At 41.3% G+C, this 26,211-nt stretch overlaps 1 protein-coding gene across 4 annotated transcripts in view; it reads left to right on the top strand.

The window, feature by feature from the left end:
* The window catches only part of tdrd12 (tudor domain containing 12), a 157,507-nt gene that overhangs the window by 100,027 nt on the left and 31,269 nt on the right, over positions 1 to 26,211 (top strand). For all 4 annotated transcript variants that reach the window (XM_038806556.1, XM_038806557.1, XM_038806555.1 and 1 more), the window contains 10 exons: positions 1,993 to 2,207; positions 3,674 to 3,884; positions 6,231 to 6,323; positions 8,131 to 8,303; positions 12,344 to 12,469; positions 12,690 to 12,809; positions 16,573 to 16,714; positions 21,484 to 21,619; positions 22,307 to 22,522; positions 24,152 to 24,329. In XM_038806556.1, coding sequence (XP_038662484.1) covers positions 1,993 to 2,207; positions 3,674 to 3,884; positions 6,231 to 6,323; positions 8,131 to 8,303; positions 12,344 to 12,469; positions 12,690 to 12,809; positions 16,573 to 16,714; positions 21,484 to 21,619; positions 22,307 to 22,522; positions 24,152 to 24,329 — 1,610 coding nt within the window. The remainder of the gene's footprint in view (positions 1 to 1,992; positions 2,208 to 3,673; positions 3,885 to 6,230; positions 6,324 to 8,130; positions 8,304 to 12,343; positions 12,470 to 12,689; positions 12,810 to 16,572; positions 16,715 to 21,483; positions 21,620 to 22,306; positions 22,523 to 24,151; positions 24,330 to 26,211) is intronic.

Here is a 26,211-nt window from a genome sequence, read left to right as displayed (position 1 = left end):
AAAGTTAGAAGTCTTACAGCACCAGGTTAAAGTCCAACAGCTTTGTTTGGAGTCACTAGTTTTCAGAGCGCAGCTCCTTCCTCAGGTGAGCTCCAAAAGCTAGTGACTCCGAACAAACCTGTTGAACTTTAACCTGGTGTTGTAAGACTTCTTACTGTCCCCACGCCAGTCCAACGCCGACATCTCCACATCTGGAAAAGTTAGTATTGAAACAGTTCCTTCTCATGTACCCTATTTTCACATGTACTTCTTCTATTAAACAAGCCCTCTAATTTATTTATTTACATTTGTTCCAGTGGTTTGGTTGGCAATGAAAATATATTTTAGGTGGCAGAGGAGTAGTCTACAACAACTTGCATTTATAGTTGCATATTTAACATAATAAAACATTCCAGGTTACTTCATACGAGCATTATCGACCATAATTTGATACTAAGCCTCCGAGATATTGGGCAAGTAACCAGTTAGGTTTCAAGGAACAAATGAAAGGATGAGAAACAGAGGTTTAGGAAGGGCGTTCAGAATTTGGGTCCTAGGCAGCTTTAATCATAGCCACCAAAGTGAAGTGATGAAATTGAGAATGCGCAAGAAGCCAGGAATGCAAGAGCGCAGATATGTTGGAGGGTTGTAGTGAGTTGAATACAAAAGTGAGAATTTTAAAATGGAGGCTTTGCCAGACTACGAGCCAATGTCAATCAGCAAAAAACAGGAGTGATAGGTAAGTGAGACTTGGTGCAAGTTAGCAGAGGTTTGGATCAATTCTAGCCCATGAAGGCTGGTAGGTGGAAGGCTGCCAGGAGACGTGTGGAGTTTGATGTTGACCATGGTATGGATGAGGGTTTCATTAGGAAATGAGCTAAGGTAAGAGCAGAGACGGCTGATATTATGGAAGTGGAAGTAGGCGGTCTTGGTGATGGAGAGGATATGGGATTACTAGCCTAGCTCAGTGTCAAAAAGGATGCTAAGTTACAAACAATTTGGTTCAGCCCCAGAGAGTGGTCAGGTAGGGAGATGTCAGTGGCTAAGGAATCCAGTCTTTTGCAGGGTCGGAAGAAAATGCCTTCACTCTTCCAAATATTTAAACAGAGCAAATTTCTGCCCCAGTACTGAATATCAGACAAACAATTTGAGAAATACGAGGCAGAGAGGGGGGTGGGAGGTGGTGGTGAGGCAGAGTTGGGTGATGGTAGTGTGCCTGTGGGATCTGGCATTGTATTTTCTGATGACATTGGCATCAAGCAGCATGTAAAGGAGACCGAGGATATACCCTTTGAGGCCACTGGAGATAATGGTGCAGGAATGGGAAAAAAAGCCTTTGCAGGAGTTTCTCTGACGACCACTGGGTAGATGGGAATGGAATTCAATGGTGTCCCGCCCAACTGGGCAATGGAGGACAGGCACTGAGGGGGATGGAGAGGTCAACTGTGTCAAAAGCTGAAAATGGGTGCAGATTTAGGAGATGATAACACATTCAAAATCTAGTGTAACAAGTTAGAACGTTTCCTGTAAAAAGCTATTCCAAAACCTGTTTTGAGAAAGAAAATAATGAAAAACAGTGCTTAGAAAGTGAGCACTGAAAAAGCATAAATTGTAAAAAGCCTACCAGTCCCGCTACCTATTCAAGAGCTTCTCATCTCAAACCAGCTTTGCAGCTTGAGGCAAAAGCTGGAAAAATAGTGGTGTTTTTTGCAAACATCCTGTGACCTTAATGAGACCATGCATGAAATGTCCACTAGTTCTTGAGCGCTGCACAAAATGCAACTGGCCAGAAAATCACGAGCAGAAAATCACTAAATCCCAATTTTCCTAGTGTGAATATCCAACAAAGTTGATGAGAAATATTCTATATATTGAGTTCATCAAAGAGAAGGAAATATCTGTGCTGCTCACACTCTTGCAAGGTCATCTCTTTTCTTAAGGATAGATGTATAATTATGTTGTTATATTGAGTATGAAAATGATTTCTTCTTATGTGGAATTAAACTTCCCTAGATTACTCCAACATGTATCAGTGATGCTACCAGTTATTATGGTAGAATAATTCATCACAGAAGTAAATGGGAGGATCCTCCTGTTTCAATGGAAGAGGACTATCTGATGCTTTTGAAAGATATGGCTGATTACTACTCAGAAGAGAACCACAGGAAACCAGTAGAGCAATTGGTAGTTTCTGCTCTATATGGATTGGAGGAAAAAACATATAGCAGGTAAAATGGGAAATTTAATTTTCATTGTTGACAGTAAAAAATTTAACAAGGGAGTAACAGTTATTCAGACCGGAGCTTTTTAACAGCAAGTATTGTGGCTGCTGAATACAGTCTTTATTTTTTAATTTGAAGATGAGATTGTGGGGTTACGTTTTTTAATCAACCAGATTAAATTTATCAAACCTTTGATAATCTCGAACAATTTTGGGTACACATTTCAGATTATGCAATATGGCTATATCACATATTAATTTAATATTTTTTAACTATGCGATGACCTAGAAATTAATACCAGTAATATATCTTTCTAACAAATTAGACTAGTGATTTGCAATTCATAACAAAATGTGGATATTATATGATCCAAAACTGAAAGTGCTATTAGTGGTCCTGTATTTTGTAATAAAATTCTGTAATTCCTTTAAGAATCATAAAGCTGATTAGTGGGTTATTGTTGAGGATACAGCCACAAGATATTTTATAAATAACAGATTGGCCTTGCTGAGAGGGGAGTTTGGCTTGGGCAATCAAAGTAGGAGGGATATGAGGAATGAGGAGTTCATTGAGCTGTAAGAAACAACGAAAAGATATAGGATTGAGGGACTGAATGGCCTACCTCCATTTCTCTGTTCTTATGAACCACCAAAGCCTAGAAACTGCACTTTCTAGATTGCTGGATGTAGGAATGGAATTGAAGGAGAACATAGTTTGAAGAACTCAAGTCAGAAAAATGTAAAATGAAGGAGTAATTTTTAAACATAACAGAATACCATAACTGGAGTAATGCGATGGTAATACCGTATGAAACAACTGCTGCAGAAAACTTGTCATCGTGAAAATTGGATGTGGAGAAAGTGTAGCTTCTAGGCTTTGTGTTTCATTAGAACATAGAATTAGAGATGGATCATTCAGTTTCTACAGCCTTATCTGCTGTCTATTGGATCATGAATAAACTATACATCAACTCCATTTACCTGTCTTAGTACCTTATTTACTTGATACAGTTAGCTAACAAAAGTATCAATTTTAGCATCTGCATTCAAAGCCTTTTGGAAATAGAGTTTCAGATTTCCAATAACCTTTGTGTGAAAAGGGACATTCTTACTATGCTTCTCTTCCCCTTTTGAAACTTCCTGCTTCCTGAAAATGAAAAAGTAGTGTACAGATCTGGGTGATTTGATGTTCTGTCGCCTGAGAGAAGAATAATCCTGGAGTTAGTACTTTGAATAAATGATTTTCATGATGATGATGAAGTTTTGAAAGAGAGTTTCGTCATTATAATATTTTGATTGAAAAATGTGACATTAATAAATCTAACGTAGATTGGAAGTGTGCATCATATTCAAGATTCGTAATATACTAATTATAGATCCTTCCTCTGACTGCCTCTGTAAAATGATAAATAAGCACATGGCTTTAATAAAACTTTCAAATTCATAACAAATATATTATTGTTATGTTTTAAGGGTACAGTTAATAGCATTGTCACAGAAGACTGAGAGTGCAGTTCTCAGTAATGCAAGAATAAAGTACATTGACATTGGGCAAACTGGACAAGTGATGCAGAAACAGCTGCTCGAACTACCTGCCAAATTTCAGGGTCTGCCACCACAGGTTGTCGAATTTATTATATGTCGAGTAAAACCTATTGACAATGAAATGGATTGGAATCCACAGGTAAGGAGTAAACATTTGTGTTTGAAAAGCTGCATTATGACATTTGGAGGTCCACAATTTCAGATGTTCCTACATTTTGCGAGATAATTTTGGTGGAAATAATGTTTCCCAGCTGATAATGTACTCTCGGGATGTGTCCCTTGTTGTCGGATCAAGCATGGATCAGGTCTTATTCCGTGTGGGCACAGACTGCATCAGGACCTGAAGAGTAGCAAATAGTGCTGAACATCGTGCAATCATCAGCAAATATCCCCACTTCTGACCTTTTAATGGAGGGCTGATTATTGATGAAACAGCTGCACTGGCTGGGCCAAGGACACTACTTGAAGAAACTCATGTAGTAGTGCTCTGAGCCTGAAATGATTTACCTCACAACAACCACAACCATCTTCCTGTGTGTTAAGTATCACTCTCCACACACACACACACACACACACACACACACACACACACACACCCCCCCCCCCCCCCCCCCCCACCCACCCACCACCACCACTCCGGTTCCCATTGACTTTAAGCTTGCTAGCTACTTACATGAAACGTGCAAACGAGAATTATGAGAGGACCAAGGATTGATTCTTGCTGGCATCAAAGTAATATTGAAGGAGCAAGAAAAGAAGCGATTGATGGTGATTCAATGACTAAGATTAGATAAGAATAGAATTGGGCAAGTGCAGTCCCACCCAGAAGATTGATGGTGGAGAGGCATTGGAGGAGAATGTTGCATTCACTCTGTACAAGACTGCGGGCAGGCCAAGGATGTGGAGGATTAGTTGACCATTCTCACAGCCTGATATTATGACATTTGTGATTTTGAGAGCTGTTTTGGTATTGTGGCATTAAATGCTAAATACTAATCTCCTCCCTCAGGTTTAGTTACTCCTCTGTCAAGTTAATGAATTAGTTTCTCCAATGGCTTTTTAAATTTAACACTGATTCCCTACCAGCCAATCAGGTCATAGCTTTACTGTGATGTTACTTCTCAGTTTTTTTTTTCCCCCCCACAATTTGAAAATGCAGAGAGAGAGATACAGGCACAGAGTATCACTTACCTTCCCAGACTGCACTCCGGATTTCTCCCACTCAGCTCTGCTCCCGACATGAAGGCCACAGATCTCTGAGGTACCATCCCATACCAGCCTCCCCGGACAGGCGCCGGATTGTGGCGACTAGGGGCTTTTCACAGTAACTTCATTGAAGCCTACTCGTGACAATAAGTGATTTTCATTTTTTCATTTCATTTCAGGTGTGGTTAACATCACTAGTGGTATATTATATGTATTACGGCACTGTCCGTATATTAGATGTATGTTGGTAAATCCCTGCCTGCTGGCACCGACCAGCTGGCGGCGTATAAATGTGTGTGCTCGCCCATGCTGACGCCATTCTGCTTCCAGCTACAGGAGGCACAATATGTCGTTCAATAAAGCCTCGATTGTTCCACCATTCATTCTTGTATTATGATAATTGACAGTGCATCATGAGGTAAGTTTTTTTTTATAGCACTTATCTTCCCAGACTGCACTCCGGATTTCTCCTGTTCAGCTCCGCTCATGATGTGAAGGCCGCAGATCCCTGAGGTAAGTTGTTTTATATCACTTATCTTCCCAGACTGCACTCCGGATTTCTCCCGCTCAGCTCTGCTCCTGAATTAAAAAAATTATGTAGTAATTCACATAAGGAAACTGATGGAACAGGTTAGTAAGTTTCTGTTTCACCTCAGAGCATTTCAGTCTGAATTCTGCCTGAATAATTAATGAAAGTCTCGCCCACAATGTTTGCAAGGATTGTTAAGTGATGTGGGAAGGCAGTTGAAAGCATTCCAAAAGTGTAAAAATTCACAGCATTAATCTGGACATAATTCGGTACGGATTAGCTGCTTCATTGATGGAAACCACTGGGATGACTAATATAGCAGTTGAGAATGTCAATCTCATAAAGAGTGTTTTTCCACAGGTAACAGTTAAAAGATGTTTGGTCTTTATTCTTCATCTGGGCTTCATTTAAAAAGATGCATCTGAATTGTTCGATGTTTCTAGTGATAAAAGTGAGCGCTGTTGACCTTCATTTCTTTTTTCATCATTTTGAAGTGGTTGAAAACTTGTACTCCTTCCCCAGCCCATAACCTCATTTTATAATGCAGTATATTTTATTCTTGTTTTGGAAAATGAGAAACTGAATAATTAATCAATTCTAACTGCAAGAATTCTGACCTTCATAATGAATATTTGATTTGTTATCTTGGTATGTAAGCAGTTTGGAGCCCATTTTATGAATTAGCCGGTGTCCGAGAACGGTATGATTCGAAGTGTAGTTTTTGTCTTGAAACTTTCTGATTTTTAACAGGTTTCCAGATTTATTAAACAAAAGATCAGCAATAAATCACTCAACGCCAAAATTGTTCTTGCTCTTGGTAATACTTTATGGCTGAATACTGTAGTGAGTATGAGAAATTAAATCTCAAAGCTAAATGTACTGTTCCAAATAAGTTTATTTTTGAAGCGGCTCCTACTTAATTTGCTCACGTATGCAATTATCTTTACTTTTAAATGCTTAATGGAAAACTTAATTATATGTAACCATAGAATTTGAACGGAATTCTTGGAAGTCAATTAGGTGTTTGAAAAAGGATATTTTCATCCTAGCAATGGACAGTCGAAGTTCAGTAGAGGTGGCAGAGGCTGTTGATTAGGACTGCAGGCACTGTATAGTCGGGAACAAGGAAGTAAGATGGAAAGCCATTAAAAGAAAAACCAAGGGCAGCACAGTGGTTAACACTGTTGACGCACGGTGCCAAGGTCCCTGGTTCAATCCCGGCTCTGGGTCACTCCGTGTGGAGATTGCACTTTCTCCCTGTGTTTGCGTGGGTTTTGCCCCCATAAGCCAGATGTGCAGGCTAGGTTGATTGGTCATGCTAAATTGCCCCAAATTGGAAAAAATGAATTGGTACTCTAAATTTATAAAATAAGAAAAAAAGAAAAACAACAATTTGACTGGAGAAAACTCTCAAATGTAAAGATAGAAATCCATAAGAAAGTGATGGATCAAGTGTAACCTACTTAGTTCTAGGAGTCTGTATATACATTTTACAGACAGCTGTTGCCATTGAGATTGCCATTGTAAGGAGTCCCTTTGGAGTCTCGCTTGCGTCCAGAGCCGTACTCTGCACGTAACAGGAATGAGTGACAATGCCAGTTATGTGTTAAAACAATAATTTTGTTGAGTAACAATTATAACATTTATATATAATTAGAATTGATAATGTGGAAGAACTAAGAAAAAATATTTATTGAAAGAAGACATTTTGTATGTTAAAAGGAACAAAGAAAGATAATTCTACATACGATATATTATAAACATTAACCCCAAATTGGTCTGTTCACAACAGCTTCCCAAAATGGATAACCCCAACTTATTCTGTTCTACGACAGGAACTTAATTTGGTGCAATTCCCCTTAGTTCATACATCACCAAGTGTCCAAATAACCTTATAACAGGTGGGCACCAAGGTCAGTCATTCCATTTTTGGCCTTTCCTCCCGTAGTCTCCAGTGGTTGGCTATTCCACTCCGGCTGCAGCACCGAATCCTGGAAACAAGACCCTTTGAGCCAAATTTCTTGCTCCATTCCATCTTTTTGAGACGTTGTTCAGACTTTCTCAACAGGTCTGTAAACAAACGTCCTTATCAATTCTCACAGGCACTACAAGGTTTTGCAGACTTCACAATCCAAGATGTTTACATATTTTTGATGGTGTCTTCCCAACTGTCATCAATTAGCTGGCATGTTTATCAATCAAACTCCATCTCCTGATGACCACACTGCAGTTGACCACCTTACACAAGGCCATTCTTTTTCCGAGTTTGTTTTCCAACGGTCATCAAATTAAGTTTTTTTTAAAAAATACGACTTCTGAATAAAATAAACAACTTTTTTTAAAAATAGGACTTTTGAATAAAATAAACTACCTTTAGTAGTCTAACTTAGAATGGAAATACAGAGCTGTAATCCAAACACCGGATGATTAATTTGGACAACACGTCACTACTGATTATCATTGATTAATTAATCAAAGCACACTCACAGTTAGGTTTAGATCAATGTCTACAACGTTAGATTCAATATAAAATAACTATTTATTCAGTATAGGCTTAAAATCCATAAAATCTGATATGTACATTTTTGCAACCAGATATTCTATATTGTGTGAATCAGAAGTGTTTTTATGATTGATATTTCTTGTTGAGGTACACATGGCTAAATTAACTGATCTGAAGACCACAATATTGGAATATAACATTCGCTCAGAAATCATGAATTCTGGATTTGGAACAGATAATGCAGAGCACATTGAACAGTTGAAAGAACTCTGTAGGATAGCTGGACTTTGTTTGACTGATGAGGATTCTCCCCTGAAGCAGTAAGTTGCTATGCTATTAAAAATGACTTTCTAATCGATCTAGTTGTGATCAATAAATTACAACTATTCAATTTAACATGAGAAACATACTTCCTCATTCAGAACCGTCTGCGTCAGGAATGTCAAACTCCTGATTTGCATGATCGGATCAACATCCTGGTGCTAAACATAGGCCATATTCAGCAAAACACTTTGAACATGCCACGGTAAAAATTAGTATAAATTTCACCCATTTTTTGGGCCTAAAATTAGCACTATGTATACCAATTACTGGAGATGCTATTTTTAGGTGGACCTAGCACTTTCTGAAATCGGCTTTGGATCAAATTAAATATTCAGGGATGGATCCTGTACTTATTTCAGGATCCTCTTGTAAAATGTGCTGGAGAAACTAGGTGGACCTTGTGCCACACAAGCTCCAATTAGTTTAACCAGTTCTCCAGCAGTCCTTTGAAGGGCACTGTAGAATTGGTTGGAAAATTTCATCTTCCAATAAACCTCTCTCAGTTGACAATGAAGAAGCAGGAGTACTCCTCTTGGCTGCACAGCACCACGTGTGGGTCGTACTCGGTCTGTAACCTCCTGCATCTCCTTCATGTATTGGAACTACTGCTGCTTCCTGAGCATAGTGTGAGTCCTCAGTCTCCATTCCCATATACCTAGAAGTGAAAACAATCTTTCACATTTTACCCAAAATAAGGAGCGCAGATATTGTTGCTGAGGCTCCTGTACAAGAAATGCTGAGTCCAGTGTGGACACCACTACTCCACCCACCTCCCCCAACATGTTCTGTTTCCCTCACCTAACCTTGTCCAGTCTCAGCCTCCTAACACCCTCTCAGTCCAAATCTCTGCTTCCCAAACCCCAATCTTATTCTTGTGACCTTTCTCTCTGGTTTCCCATCCATCACAAAAGTCCTAATCATGCACTCCACAAGTATGCTGATGGAGGACATTGATGCTGTGGTAACAGTTTAAAAAGATCTGAGGGATCACATGATGTGAGAGCGGAACATCTGCATTTTTGCAAGCTCTGGCTCTGCTCATCTTTCAATCTTTATTTTTATCCTTGTGGACACCTTTTTATGTCTTGATCTGCATGGTTAGTGCAAAGTATCAAGAGTTATTGGTCAGTGTCTCCGCTTTATTGAGTCGAATTAAAAGGCATTAATCCTTGTTGATTTACGGCAGCTGGAAGAAGGTGGGGCTTGTTTTTGGCGCAGCTAGTTTTGTGAGGATTCCCGTCCTGACGGTATGGTGGTACCGTCCTGACGGTACCGGCGGATGATGGCTGCAAGCGATGAATGGCTTAGTTTTGCAATACAAGTCATCAAAACCCAGTTTCAGGAGGTGCAAGGTGTCTTTGTGAAGCAGTGGTCGCACATGAGGAAGTTCTTGTAACAGAGAGACCATTCTTGGTATGAGCCCAGCACCGCATAGTTGCGATTCTGTTGCATGAACTGTTGTCCATCCTGAGGGGTGAGGGCATGGGGGAACCAGTGTGAAGCCCTGCTGAGCCTGATGTCTCAGATGAGATGGTGGAGAGTTTCTAATAATAATAATATTTATTATTGTCACAAGTAGGCTTACGTTAACACTGCATGAAGTTACTGTGAAAATCCCTTAGGCCGGGTTTGAGAACTGGCTGCCATGTTTTGGGAATCTCGATCTGGAGCACATTTAATCCCATCTTCAAAGCCTGGGATTGGGGTGGCCTTCCAACCTCTGGCTCTATGTGGTCTTGTTCCTGGTGTCGGCCAAGAGGAGTGGAAACTACCTGAGCCCGCCAGGCCGTTTTTCCCCCAACCTGCGGGAGCCTAAGTTGTTGATTGCCTGGGCCCGGTCGAGTTTGCAGCCTGGAAGTACTGAATCTCGTATTCCGATCGCTGAAATCCCTGGAAGATCCTGAAGGATGCTCTCCTGTTTTCCCTTGATGTCTACTTTCTTTGTGCGTCAATGGAGTGATCTTTTATCCTGGTGATGGCCTCGCTCCTCAATTGACCCTGGACTTTACGCCCTGATAATCATGATGTCTGTTAATGTTACTTTATCTGCTTGCAGGAAGGTGAAGTTTTTGGGGGTGGCAATCAATTATCCTAAATGAATAAGTTTGCATTATGTTAAGCTGAATTTGTGCACAGTTTCTTTATCCTTTTGTATCCTGGGGGCAGGATGAGCCGAGCAGGGTGGAGGGTGTGGGTGATGAGGTTAGATCTGTCCTCACTATGTTCGAGGACCGTCCCCACAGTCCGATCTAATCTTTTTCTTTAGGCTGCGCTTATTCTTGGGGCCCAGGCAAGTTGTGTTTTAACCTGTTGAGAACAGGAGTTTGTCGAGCACTCCCTTGGAGGTGGGGGGAGAGGAGTCAGTCATTTACCCTGAATTGTGTCTCCCTCTGACTGTTTTTATGCTGCCAGAACTTTTGTGGTGAGGTTGACCATAGTATCCTGGGGTGGCACAGTGGTTAACACTGTTGCCTCACAGCTCCAGGGTCCCGGAATCAATTCTGTCCTTGGGTGACTGTCTGTGTGGAGTTTGCACTTTCTCCCGTGTCTGCGTGGGTTTCCTCCGGGTGCTCCAGTTTCCTCCCACAGTCCAAAGATGTGCAGGTTAGGTGGATTGACCATGCTAAATTGCCCCTTGGTGTCCAAAAGGTTAGGTGGGGTTATGGGAATAGGGTGGGTTAAGTAGAGTGTTCTTTCCAAGGGCCGGTGCAGAATTGCCTCCTTCTTCACTGTAAATTCTATGATCCTCTATTTTTGGTGTCTGGTCGGTTGGCAGTCTAGGGAGGGTTTCCTTGGGTGCAGTGTTTCCGACGGGATCTGCACATCTGTCATCATCCACTTGGCTGGCAGCTCTCCAAGGTGGGACTTTTTATCCAGGATGGGGTGTGTGTCTAACTTAAGAGCAATTAAAGCTGTTCCAAGCGTAAAATTGCAAGACTGCTGTCAGGATCAGAGGTGAGCTGATTCCCGCTTGGGTAACTGTCTGTGTGGAGTCTGCACTTTCTCTCCGTGTCTGCGTGGGTTTCCTCCGGATGCTCTGGTTTCCTTCACAAGTCTGAAAGATGTGCTTGCTAGGTGAATTGGACATTCTGAATTCTCCAATTTAGTGTACCCGAACAGGCGCCGGGGTATGGTGACTGGGGCTTTTCACAGTAACTTCATTGCAGTGTTACAATAATAAAGATTATTATTAGATTAATGGGTGATTTGGTCAAAGTTTATTTTAGGAATTTGAAAGGCATTGATGGGCTATATAAAGAACTTTCTCTAGCCAAGTGAATGTAACTTTAAAATCAGAAGCCAAACTGTTCAGAAGAAAAGTTAGGAAGCACTCCTCAAAGGGTGACAGATGTGTGGAACTAGCTCAATTAAGTCAAGGATATGAAGCCAAGGTCGTTAGATGAGAGTTCAGATCCCATTCTGTTTCTAAGTTCTATCGAGCGGAAGTTGGATGGTCTTTCCCTTTCCAGGTTGCTTGCAAATTTCTTTGGATGTTATGGATTGCCTGAGCACAAAGGTGAGTTTTTTTCTAATAAAGTGCGGTTCTTTCTCATTGCTGCTTTTTATTCTTTTTAAATTCCTAACATTTGGGGAAAATATCTCTACTACACTGCAAAGGAGGATCATTTAGAAAGACACATATCATACCATGACCATACTGCACTATCTGTGAGATTAGCTCAGTTGGTAGTGCATTTGCGCTTTTAAGATTAGAGGTGTATATTCAAATTAGCAAGATATCAGGAATTTGTGCTCATAATCAAAATAAAAACTCCAAAGTCTGCCTCAGTAATTCAGAGGGACATTATACAGTGCCAAATATCCTGTTCGATGTTCCTCCTGAAACCAATACTAACACAAAACATAATCTCATGACTGGTTTGCTTGGCATTGATGAAAAGAGTAGTTACCATGTTTACCTATGTACCACAATTAATAAGAATGTGCTGCTTGAAGAATTTTCTTCCATTTTGACTATTTCTAATAGTAATCTGTGAAATCAAACTTTGTGCAAGTGTTATGATTTGTTTTATAGGCCACTTTACGACAAGAAGTTAGAATATGCCATTCTCAAGAATGATGGAAACTACTATTCAGTCATAATTTCTGAATTTCATAGTCCAAAGCAATTCTACGTGCAGTTGGTGGAAACACGGGAAGCGTAAGTAAATAATATTGTACTGGTACAGTTAAGAATTGTTTTGTTATTATTGTTACTACTATTTTATTATGAAAAATTCTGCAAAACCTTAAAAATATTTTTTTTTAAATTAAGGATTTATAAAATGGTTTTCCATCTTGCCCCATAGGTGCAAAATTCAAAATGAAATTGACAAATGGCTGAAAATAGTAAGATCAAGATTATTTTTCTGTTCCATTAGGCTTTGCGCTTTAGAGAATGAAATTAACCAAAGAGCCCTGGGAAAGGAAACTTCCATTTCAGGCAGTTATGTGCCAGCTGTTGGTGACTTGTGCTTGGCGTTTTGTGAAACAAAAAAGAGGTAACTATTCGGATGTCCTTACGCTGCAGTTTGCTTGTGTGTGTCTTGCCAAGCAAGTGATTGGGCCGAGCATCAGTTTTATTCTTCAATCGTTAGAGTAAACATGATAAAGTTAGCATTAACCAATGTGGCAGGCAGATCACAGGGGTGCAACTTAGGCCATGTGCTTAGTCTGTAAGAAAACCTGAGACTTTTACAAAAAGCTTTTCTTGGATTTTACAGATTAAATTGAGATCCAGATTGATGGGGAACTTTGAGGAGAAGATTAAATTAAAAATTGTTTTTAAAAACACTCAATTTCTGTGACAAATAGGATAAACAAATGTGGGTCTCAGATAATTGTGTACTTCCAGATTAATGCGTGAACTATTTAATTTCTTGAATTTTGCTTTTTCAATTTTCCTTCGACCTAGTTATATTTATGCCACAGTTGTACCTCCAGACTGACAGTTGGGTACCTAAATGATGCACAAAATCAATTTAATAATTTCTTGAAGTTGATCATAATACAGACACAAATTACTAAATTCTCAAAAATAAAGCTTGTGAACCAGAAATCAGAGTTGTGTGAGTACAGAGATATTTCAGAGTTATTTAACTGGAGGAGATTAGAAAGGGGAGTGACTGTTTCATTAGGAATTTAATCATTTAAACAAAAAGATGCAAATTTTTAAATCTGGCATTGGCAGACCAGTGGAATGCTCTATAAATATGTAGGTTTGGTTCTAATGACATAACTGAGTCCTAAACTGTCAATTTCAATTTGAGGCCTGAATAGGAGAGCTGTGCTTCATGTGTAAAGATAGCAGAGATTCATCAATGTTTCTCAGTGAGAGGCTTATTAAACAGTTACGGTGTCTGTTTACAGAGATTGCCTCATGGCAGAGGTCACCTGACTACAGAAATCCATGTGTGACATGGGAACTGAGTCAATTCAATTCCTTGAAGGCTTGCATGCATGCACTTCAGCATCTCTCCTCTCATCTGAGGGATGATTACTCTTATTTCCTTTGTACAGGATGCCATCTTGGCCTGAGAGTTCAACTCGGTATGCCCAATATGTTCTTGTGACTATAAGATGTGTCCTTGGTGCTCTCAGGCCATCCTTTCATCACTATGTCTTGTTGCGCTGCATCTTGTTGGGTAGTTTGCTTGATTTGAGCAGGGCACTTGTCTGTCAGATTCACTGTCTCTGCTGGGTTGATGACTTCCAGATCATGCATGGCTGCTGCTTCATGCTGAATCTGGAAGATTTCACATACTACCTTAGAATCCTCAACTATCTCCATGAGGAACGCTGTTCTCAACAGCATATCTGCATCTGTTTTCCTCGCTTGCATGTCGTGACAAAATTATATCTTCGTAAATAAAATAACATTCTTTGCAGATGCTTTGGAACAGATTCCAGAAATGCTTTGAAGGGATTTCTGGTTGAATTCCACTGTTACTTTGTCTTTCTCAAGCAGGTACTGATGCACAAGCAAAAACGATAGCCAGACACTTTTTCCCAATCTGAGCATAGTGTTGTTCTTATTTGTGTTTGTGTCCTGGACACACGTGTGACTTGCAGGCTTCATATTGCAAGGTGACTTCCATCATAGTACTTCTGCATAGGCATTGTCGTTACTAGTTATTGATTCTAGTGACTGATGCTTCTTATTCTGTTCCCCAATATCACACCACCTCCTTGCCAGTGAGCTTGCATAGCTGACAAATTAGGCAAACATTTTGCAAAACAGTTCACAAATCCAGAAAATCTTTGGCACTGCTTTCATGTCTGTTGACCGCTGCCGCAGCTTTCATCATGTCAGGATCCGGGCAAAGACCTTTTGCCATCCATACATGACTTAAGTGCTTGATTAACATCAGGCACCTTAGCAAATTTTTATTGGTCGGCTTCAGATTAATCTGGCAAACTCTCCAGCAGTCAGATTAAATTCTCATCCAGGTCAGCTAAGGATTCTTCCATTTTATCTCCACATAATAGATCATCCACTATGGTTTCCACTCTGGAAGATTGCTGACTACCTCATAACATCTACATTGATACTCTTCTGGGATGCTGGAAATGACAAACAACATGCTCAACCATCTGCATCTTCCAACAGGCACCCAGAATGTAGTTAGAAAGCTGCTGCTTTCACCCAGCTTCACTTGTCAATAACCATCCTTTGCATCTCGGATAGCGGATATCTTTAGCTTAGCAAGTTGCAGCAAACTTCCTTCCGTGTTTGGCATGGCATAGTGAGATCTGTTCAGCACTTTATTTAAATCCTTTGGGTCTAAACATGCTAAGATTTCCAGGTTGCTTCCCTGCTATCAAGCTGCTAACCACTCTTTAGGAGTTGTCATTTGTTTTGATTATTCCCCTCTTTTCCACCTCTTCTGACTTGTATTTTAAGCTCGCCATGTGGGTAAGACCCTGAATTGGTTATACATTCTCATCGACTTCTGGATGATATTCTCCTGGTTGACATCCCAACCCTTTAACACATCTTTGTACTCCTCTAGGACTTGCTCTGCTGCCAATGGTTTTGTGTGCTCTGATATGTTGTAAACCTCTGTTGGCACTTCACGGTTACCAATCCAACTTTAGACTGGTTTAAGCTGAAATGGGTAGGGCCTGAGAGGGGTCATGGCCATGAAGGGGTGGGTGGCCTGAGGAGAGTGCCCTCAATGACCCCATCGCGGGCTATTGCATGCTTGAGGGGGTTTCCCCCTGGTGTCAAGAGTTGTGGGTATTGCCCATGACTGCGGTGGGATCATGATGTCCGTAGGTTGGGGGTGTGGGAGACCTTCAACTTAACTTTGAGATCTGGGTACCCTTTAAAAAGAGCATCCCGATCTCGAAGGAGCCGGTCTTGCCAGCGTCTTTAGGTCCCTAATCCTGAAAAAATTCATAGTAGAGGTGAATTCAATGACATTTCCTTGAGCTCCAAAAAAAATGATTGAAGTGTGGGCGGATTGCAATGGGATTCACGCCAGAACAGCTGGTGGAATTCTCACCAGTTTTCCCACCTGAAATGACACTTGGGCATTTTTTGGGAGAGTCACCCCCACTTCCATGTTTCATGTATAGAGACAGCAGTGCTTCATCAATTTACTCAAGTGAGACGCTTTATTGAACTGACTGTTAAGATGTCTGCTTACAGAGGCTGCCTCATGATAGAGGTCATCTGACTACAGAAAACCATATGTGACATGTAGACTGATTGGATTTCAAAACCCAAACATCCTCTTTTTCATAACAAACAAAAAAATACAAGTGAGAATTGTTAGCTTCCCCTCCAAATCAAATCTGCTGAACACTGCAGCTGCTTGAGGCCCAGCAAAGGAGGTTTTACAATTTTCTTTTACCCAGAAGGTAATTTTGAATCCCCATTTCCCTGAACTTCCTTCCCCTCCCCCACCCTGATTGGAATTCCAAACCTCTGCTTGTGTTGTTAGATTTCCCATGACTTGTAAGGTTTCATCTGCCAGGTTTTTGTGGCTGTACAGCTCCTTCTCAGTTGAGTTCTTTGCAGCTTTGGTCAGAAAATTGCCATGTTGCTGCCAGTCGTGGACAGGCCAACTCATTTAAGTCCACCAACTGGCCTAAATGTTGATATGGACCTCAAAACTAGATTGTTTTCTGAAAGAATATTATGTTGATATGACACAGATACTGAAGAATGAAAGTTTTGGCTGTTGGTTATGGATTGGCAGTGTCTTGGACTTTTTCTTCATTTGGAAAACTAATGACAAATTTTCCTTGAAATTTCAGGTGGCGTAGAGTGGAGGTCTTGTCAGTTCTCTACACCAAAAGGAATTGTACGGTGTTCTTTGTGGATTTTGGGACATGCAGCTGTGTTTCATTGAACAACATTCAACCTTTAGTGAAAGATGTCCTTCAGCTTCCTTTTCAGGTCAGTTTTAATTGTTAATTAAACTGCATTTAATAATGGGAAGAATTTTTTTAGAAACACTGCAACTAAACATAAAGTTAGAGAAAGGAAATTGTACTTTTAAATTTAAAGTCTCCATTGTCCCAGAAGACCATAGACTGCTCCCCACTTTGAGAGAGCTGACTGGTGGTGATTTAACTTGAGGTTGACCACACCTCAGGCAAGGGAAAAGCTTGAGAAGGATTTGTGGCCACAAATGGGGACCAGGCATAACCACATTTGGGGTGTCTACCAGGGGAAGGCTCCCAGGTAATTGTTCTCCAGATGGGGTGCCACCTGGGCACCCTGGAAGAGCCACCTGGGCACCTTGTAAGAGAGAATCGCTGAGAATGACGAGATGTGATCAACTCATGGAGGGTTCACCCCCATTGGCTTGCAGGAAGAAGCCGATTTCACTTACTCACAGGAGCTCCTCAATGATTTGGGATCTCTCCTTGTCGTGCGCAAGCTTGGCCTTGATGAAGGCAAACGGAGGGAATGTGCTGGGAAAAGTGGGATGAGAGGTTGAGCCTTGCTCCGTAAGGGATGACGATGGAGTTTGTGCAGCATGATAGATGAGATGTTGGGGATATTGAAATGCCCGTGAGACAATCAGTGGTGTTATGCCTCCTGCTAATATTGAGTGAGATCCCCGAGCAGTGTAACCCTTTCAGTGCATGATGCTGTTATGAGAGTGAGAGATTGGAATGACCTCAAGGTTGACTTGCGCTGGCAGAGCAGATGAATCATTCATTCTCTTCCTACATTGGATGGCGTTTCATGGCTGAGTCCCCAATGTGCTGATCGCCTTTGCAATGGCCTCCCAGGCCTGAGAGGTGAGGTTGTTGGGCTTCCTGGAGCCAGCCCGGGGATAGAGGATATCCCAGTGTTGCCACACATCAATGATGAGCACCTCCAATGAGTCACTGTTGAACTTTGGAACAGCTCTCTTTGACGCAGCCTTTTTGAAACTTTTCCTGAAAGCTGGCCTGAAGAGGGTGAGGGTGGCGTCTAAATATAGCGCCTATACCAACAAGTTCATTAGGTGGTAGCGGGATTGGACAATTAGTTCTCAATCTGCCATGTGATTCAGAGCAAAATGCACCTATGCATAATTAATGCACTTCCGAAAGCAAAATCAGGTGCGATCTCTTGCCACATGCAGTACGAAATGTTTAGTGGAACCTGCCCACCATGGTACTTAGTCACAAAAATGAAAAATTCCACCCTCTGTGAAGTTTAAAGTCCTCCACAATTATTGCAATACCTTTGTTTACAAGCTTCTCTTACTTAATAAGACTCTGTTCAACTATATAGCTCATGTTGGGGACGGGGAGAGGGGTGGGTTTGTAAACCACTGCACTTCACCAGTATTTTTATCCATTATTCATTCTTCTCTCCATCAATATTGACTCTACTCCCTGCTTTCCCTCGCCAAGATCATTCCTCACTTGCTGAACTTGTGTCATTTGTAATTATGAGTGTTGCTACCCTCCTTTTCTATTCTGTCTGTGTTTTTGAAGCATTAAATACCCTGAAATATTAATTTACAGCCTTATGACTATGCGATCATAATGGCTATTACATCCTTCCCATTTATATCTGTTTGTGATATTTGTTCAAATCTCTTAGTGCAAATGCTTTGTGCATTCAGATAGTGTTTAATTTTCATGTTTTACCATTTATTCCTGATTTAATCCTTTCACTGATGCACTCTTGCTATTAAACTCTCTCCCTTCTGTTGCACTTTTTGTTTTTACCTACATTGATCCACTGCCCTAAACATTTGACTTTTCTCTTTAGATTTCTAAATTTCCCCTTGTTTAGTAATCTTACCTTTTGAGGTTCTGTTTATTAATTTGGGCCCTCGTTCCTCAAACCTTCTCAGCAGAATCTGATTGCTAGTTTTACCTATGCCATTGGTCTACACATGAACCGTAACAATTGTTCCACTCAAGGGCTCTTCTCTAGCTGCAAAGTGATGTTGAGCAGGTAGCACAACCTTTGGAGCTCATGGTCACAATTGCAGAATGTTGTGCTTTCGTTTCCTCTGTTGCTCTGCTCTAATTATGGCAATCAGTGAGTTTGCCCTCCTTTCTTTGATATCTATGTTCTGATGCTCAGAGTCGCCAGGTATCAAATGATACCACCACAAGGTTCAACCGGCTATCAATCAAAGAGCCAAACACCAGTTAGTTAGTTCAAGGTCAGGGGTACTTTATTTAAACACACAATGGATCATGCAACATACACTACTAGTTAACTACACCTATCGACTAAGACAACCTGTACTTAACTTCAGGCACCCGGTTTAGGTCAGAGGAACAGTGGCCGCTGTTCGATTCTGGATCTATCGAGTCTGGAGAAGTAACTGCTGCTCAGCTAGGCTCATCCGTTTGGTAGCGAGCGTTGAACTTGGACTTGCTTCTGGTGGTGCTGCGATTGGAGATGGACGTTGCCAGGCGCCAGGTCCAAAAGGGGTTGAACATATGGCGGACTCTCTTCTTATACTTGGGGGTTTTCGTGCTCTTTCGGGCAGTCCTTCAGTTTGGACCCCACTAATTGGGTGATCCTTGATCACTTTGTTTGATTCCTAACCAATAAATGGGTGGATGCCTGGATGGCTGGACGTGTCCCAAGCAGTCACTGATCCCGTTGTTTACGTTTCCCTTGAACAGGGAGTGGCGCCAAAATGTCTGGGACTGTACCGGTCGCTCGAGTACCAGTCCTTTGTCTTGGTGAAGATGGGCCATCAAATGCTAATCAGCCCATCAAAATGCTAATTGGTCGGAGTTTCGATACCAACTGGACTCCTTGCTTGCAAATATACATTTCCGGCTCTGAGCCTGCCTTAATCTGGCTTTGTCCATTTTACCCGCTAGGCTTTGCGAGTCTCTCTGTCCATGGTTGTAAGTGGCCATCCCAGATGGCTACACTAGCACGGTATCTAACTCCTGACTATATTGTCCCACGCTGCTACCATATTCCTATTCACTTCCCTACTTGAATAGTTTCCTATACCATGATGCTGTGGTCAGTTGTTCATGCCCTCTGAAAACTTTCCCCTTATCCATTCAGGCTTCAGGCAGTAAAAGTCTCATACCTGTTGGATTAGGGCAGCGGTCAAGGATCTTCCAGCCCTGCATCTGGGGCACCCATATCTGCCTGACTGAAAGTCTCGCTCTCCTGTTCGTGACCATAAACCAGACCTGTACATTACCTAAGGGATGTGGGGGCAGCACAGTGGTTAGCACAATTGCTTCACAGCTCCAGGGTCCCACGTTCGATTCCGGGCTTGGGTCACCTGTCTATGCGGAATCTGCACGTTCTTCCCGTGTTTGCGTGGGTTTCCTCCGGGTGCTCCGGTTTCCTCCCACAATCCAAAGATGTGCAGGTTAGGTGGATTGGCCATGCTAAATTGCCCTTAGTGTCCAAAAATGGTTAGATGGGGTTACGGGGATAGGGTGGAGGTACGGGCTTAGGTAGGGTGCTCTTTCCAAGAGCCGGTGCAGACTCAATGGGCCGAATGGCCTCCTTCTGCACTGTTATTTCTATGATTCTATGGTCACTTCCTGAATATAAAGTGTCCAGGTAACTTCTCCCTGATGCCCTCCCCAATGTCAGCATCCCAGACTCCAACTCAACAAATCTGAGCTGATGTTCTTCAAGATGCAGCTACTTACTCTGGATGTGATAGGCCAGGATTGCAACGCTCTCCAGGTACTCTGTTTTGCGGCGTACCACCTACATTATCATCCCTATCTAACCTTATCTTTATTTAAAGTTTCTGTATTTAATCATTTCACGCATTCTTTATATGATCTAAAGTTATTAGATAAATTTAAATATTTACTTGCTACCTTTGCCACCCATTTTATGTATGACACCACTGTAATTTATTTTCTCTCTTGCCAGTCTGTGCCTTACCTTTTTCCTTACAACCTAGACCTATTTGTTCAGTTAAAGGATGCAATGCTTTTAGTGCTTAGATAAACAATGACATAAACGCTTAGCAGGTGCAGAAGAATCAGAGCTCATCTCTGCACTAACTGTATTGTTACTTTTTAGTTTCTTCCTCCATTTGCCTACTATCCTGTACCTGACTTGTTTGCATACGGAAGTTTTGACTGAGAAGTGATTGTTGGAGCTCCTTCCTCAATATGATTCTTTAAAACATGATGAATGATTGAATGGTGCAGGGGTTTTTATTCCAATGTAGCCAGGTGTAGCCAGAGAATTGTCTGCATTGCCTTCTCTTTCCACTTGCACATTACCTTTTGGGGTCCCTCACGGATCTATCTTTGGCCCCCACCATTTCTCATTTACATCCTGCCCCTTGACGTTATCATCTGAAAATACATCCGGTTCTACATGTGTGCTGAAACATCTCCCTTTTGTTCATATTTTGTTCAATGCTTGTTCGGTCTAAAAGAAATGCATGCCGTATAGTCAAGTTTTATAGTCACAGAGTCACGTCTGGCACAGAAGGAGGCTATTCAACCCCATGACTTCTATGCCAGCTCGCTGTGGAGCACTCCAGTCATTCCCACTCCGTCACTTAGTTGCTGTAGCCCAGGAAGTTTATTCCCTAATGCACCTAATTGTCCTGTACAATAAGTTCTTTTAACTTTTTCCCCCATTAGAAATACAAATCCTGAAGCCATTACATTACTTAACTGTGACCATCTAGCTTTACATATGATCATGATTGTGGATTAATATAGCCCTATGTGATTATCTTGGTGTTGCAGGCCATCTGCTGTTCATTATTTGGTGTGGAACCTGTGGAAGAAAACTGGAACCCAGAGATTAAAGAGTTGGTATTCAATACTTTTCAGGACAAGGAGCTCCAAGTTAAAGTTATTGAACAAAATAGAAATGATCTAAGTGAGTTGATATAATAATAATCTTTATTAATGTCACAAGTAGGTTTCCATTAACACTGCAATGAAGTTACTGTGTAAATCCCCAGTCGCCACACTCAGGCGCCTGTTCAGGTACACTGAGGGAGAATTCAGAATGTCCAATTCAACCAAATTGATAACATCTAAAATATGTCAAATTAAATTTGGGCGGATGAGTTTCCCAGAATTCATAGAATACCAATAGTGCAGAAGGAGGCCATTCAGCCCATCAAGTCTGCACCGTTCCTCTGAAAGAGCATCCTCCCTCGGATCAGACCCCATCCTATCCTTTTAACCCAGTATCTCCACCTAACCATTTGGATACCAAGAGGCAATTTAGCATGGCCAATCCACCTAACCTGCACATCTTTGGACAGTGGGAGGAAACTGGAGCACCCGGAGGAAATTCACACTGACACAGGGAGAAAGTGCAGACTCCACACGGACAGTAACCCGGAACCAGAATCAAACCCGGGTGCCTGGCGCTGTGAGGCAGCAGTGCTAACCATTGTGCCACCGTGTCGTGCCCACAATAAATTGAGTTTTTTTAACACTTTTTTTAATGGGAACAAAATTTGGAAGTCTGCATTGGGAAGTATACTTCAGTCATAACAGAGAAATGTCATTAATGTATTAAATTGAAATATTTCCCTTGTATTTTTCTTTGTAGCTGCTGTTGTGTGCTACCATGTCGTTGTGCAAGATCCCTCTAATGCTGGCTCTTTAAAACTATCAGAATGTATTGTATCTAAAGGACAAGGTGAAGGGCCACCTGCAATTTTAAACCAATTGTTTCCCGAAGAAGCAGTAATAAATGGTCAAACCAGCTCCATTTCATGCCTCGGTTCTTCTGTTTGTGCCCTTTTAGGAGATCAAAATCTAAATTGTAAGTGATGCTTACCTGATTATAAAGTTAGTAAACTGCTCTGGCAGTTTTTTAAGCTGAAAATGTCCAACTGTTGGCCAAGTGCAATCTGTGTAAGATTCAGTTGCCTAATGTGTAAATTATTACATGGTATCAGCGTGAAGTATGGTGATATCAAGCTGAAAACTTACAATTTTAAGAGGATGTTCCACAGGCATTTGTTGAGAAAATCAACACTGCCTTTGTCCCCGCTCATCTGGAGCTGAAACCATCATTCAAACCTTTGTTATTTGCAGACTTCACTATTCTAATGTTCTCCTGATCTCCTATCCCCTTTATGTAAATTTAAGCTGTTCGAAATCTTAAATACTCTGTTCTCTCATCACTTGCTGACCAAAATTGACTACAGTTTGCCAACCCCTTGATTTTTTAAAATTTAATCTACAAGTTTCATGCTCCACGATTGGTAACTGTGCCTTCAACTATTTTGATCCTAAGCTCTGGAATTCTCTCCTTAAACCTCTCTTAACACTTTTAAGATGCTTTTTAAAACCTACCTTTGACCAAAGGCATCTGTACTATCATCTCTACGTGGCTTTGCATTGATTTCTGCTGATAGTCCTCCTATGAAGCCCCTTGTTATGTTTTACTTCATTAAAAGTGCTTTAAAAATGCAAGAATTACATATTTATTTTTGAACTCTGAATAACCTTCGAGTCTGTCCAAAGAATCTTTTTTTAAATCAGTGCAAAATTGTTTGTAGATTTTCCAATATGTCCTGTGGCATTGTCAGTGCAACACAGTTTAGAAATTAGGAACAGTAATAGGCCATTTTGCCACTTGAATCTGTGCTGCGATTCAGTTGGCTCATAGCTGATCTGAATCTTAATTCTACCTTGTCACCTGATTCTGTAACCCTTAATTACCTTGCCTATCAACAATCAGTCAATCGTCGGTTTGAAATGTTCATGCTACTTAGCTACCACAGTTTTTTTGGGTGGGAGAGCTTTCCATGATCCTTGTGTGAAGTTCGCCCTTTCTGACCACAGCATATTTTTAACTGAGTTTGCACTCCCTTGTTTTGGATTCTCCAGACAGAGTCTTTCTTTAAATCAGCTTAAACAACCAGATGGATCACCACTTAATCTTGCGTTCTCAAGGCCAGTGCAAGCCCGATCAATGCAGTTCAGCCTGATAAATTATCTGTTTTAGCCCAGCTTCATTCTGGTTAATCTGTACTGCACTCCTCAGACCAACATATCCTTCCTGGGGTGTAATATCCCGAACTGAGCTCAGTTCTCTAAATGTCTAACAGCATCATCACTTTCCCCTTTTTTATATGCCAGACCCCTTGAGATAAAGGCCAACATTCCATTAGCCTCTTACATTATAGTTTCTCCTTGTCCATTAGCCTCAAGTGAATTCCATTGGATTGCGACACTTTCTTTTTGCAGGAGGGCTGCGTGGCAGGGGAGGGGATTTCAGATAATGAGATGGATGAGATTTTTCTGTGTGATTATTGTGGTAATTCTATTAATTCTGAAAAAGTTATTTTGTGAAATAATGTACATCCATCGCCTTGCTCCAATAAAATCTCACAAAATAACCCAGTCAAAACATGTTTGAAATGGTTTATCTTTTATTTTAAAGCATCTTCATTAAGAACCACAACAGTGGAGGAACTCAAAAACATGGTGCTGCAGTATCCTGCAGACAATGCATCAGAATCAAGTTTAAGCTTCCTGTGCAGATTGCTACAGTTCCTTTCTACTAAAGAACAAGCTGATGTAATAGTAGCAATGACTCATTTGGCCAAGATGCAAGTAAGGTAATACTACTCAATATTCTTTGACAGTTCAACATGTTCTGTTGGAGAGTAGACCAGAATGTTCCAAAATGTGTGTTTTTTTTCAGTTTGTTTAAACCCTTATTTTGGACACTAGATATTTCAGATATGAAGAAAATCATCATGGAGAAACAGAAACTTGAAGTGTTTTGAGTAATTTTCAGGACAACGGCCTGGATTCTAAGCTTTGGTTCAGGACCCCAAGGTCAGGGTCAAATTTGGAACCCAACCCTGTGCTGTGTCAGAATCAGTCCCCCAACAGTGATCTTGGCTTGATTAGATAATTCGTGGGTACAGGCAATTGGGGATGGGCAATTAAAATGCTGGCCAAACCAATGATACCCACGTCCCGTGAAAGAATATCATAAAAGACAGGAGGTGCACTTGCGTTCAGTTAAGGACAGCATGCAGGCTCGGAAAGCTGGAGAGCCAATAGAAGGCCCTACAGAGATAGCTGCAGCCTGTTGTTGCATGTAAGGGAGACAGAAGGTGACATCATCTCCAGGTGTCCCCTTAGCACATTTAAAACGTGTTAACTAAAAAATAGCCACCGCTACTGGGCTAGCACTGCAGAGGAGAAACCCATCTTACAGGATGACTTGCAGCTGTTGCCAGGTAAGGAAGGGGTTTGTGGTGGCAAGGGTGTCTCAGAGGCATCCTGGAACACTGGCCCCTTCCTAGCTTGCTGACCAGAGGTTTCCCTAGGCACTGTGAAATTGAATGCCTGACCTGTGTTCGTTCACACCTCAAGTTTGGGTGAAAATTTTGCCACTGGTGGCTAGATCATGAAATTAAAGGACAATGCACTAGCACTGGGAAAGATACTTATTCAACTTATTCCAGAATCTATTACCATGCAAGTTACATGGGTAACATATACTGGAATATTTGAATATGTATTCATTGTTATTGAGTTCTCAATTTAATGTGCAGCACATGTATCAAATTATTACATAGATCATTATGTATGGCACCACCAGTGTGCTGAATGGGATACATTTTAGATGCATCTAGTAACTCTAAACTGGGTCATAGGCATAGAGACCTACAGCACAGAAAAGGCCCTTCGGCCCATTGCATCTGCACCAGTCAAAAACAACCACCTAACTATTCTAATTCCATTTTCCAGCACTTCACCCACAGCCTTCTATGTCTTAATATTGCAAGTGCACACCTAAATATTTCTTAAATGTTAAGAGGATCTGTCTCTACCACCCTTTCAGGCAGTAAGTTAGACTTCCACCACCCTCTGGATAAAAAAGTTTTTCCTCACATCTCCTCTCCCTTACCTTAAATCTATGCCCCCTGGTCATTGACCCCTCCACCAAGAGGAAAGGTTTCCTGTCTATTCAATCTATGCCCCTCATAATTTTATACATCTCAGTCATGTCCCCCCTCAGACTTATCTGTTCCAAGGAAAACCACTCCAGTCTATCCAATCTCTTTTCATAGCTAAAATTCTCCAGCCCAGGTAACAGTCTGGTAAGTCTCCTCGGCACGCTTTCAAGTGCTATCACATCCCTCCTATAATATGGATTCCAGAACTTCGCACCATACTCTAGCTGTGCCTAACCAACGTTTTATACAGTTCCAGCACAACCTCCCTACTCTTAAACTCTATGCCTCGGCTAATAAAGGCAAGTATACCATATGGCTTCTTAACCACTGTTTTCGCCTTCTCTGCTACCTTAAGGGACCAATGTACATGTACCCCAAGGTCCCTCTGATCTTCCATGCTTCCCAGGGTTGTGCCGTTTATCATGTATTCCCTTGCCTTGTCTGTCCTGCCCAAGTGCATCACCTCACATTTAACCAGATTGAATTCCATTTGCCATTGATAGCCATCTGACCATAGAACATAGAA

Source organism: Scyliorhinus canicula, chromosome 9, assembly GCF_902713615.1.
Source record: "Scyliorhinus canicula chromosome 9, sScyCan1.1, whole genome shotgun sequence".
Classification (NCBI taxonomy): domain Eukaryota; kingdom Metazoa; phylum Chordata; class Chondrichthyes; order Carcharhiniformes; family Scyliorhinidae; genus Scyliorhinus; species Scyliorhinus canicula.
The sequence above is the reverse complement of the archived record's forward strand: the minus strand, read 5'-3'. Positions and strand labels throughout refer to the sequence as shown.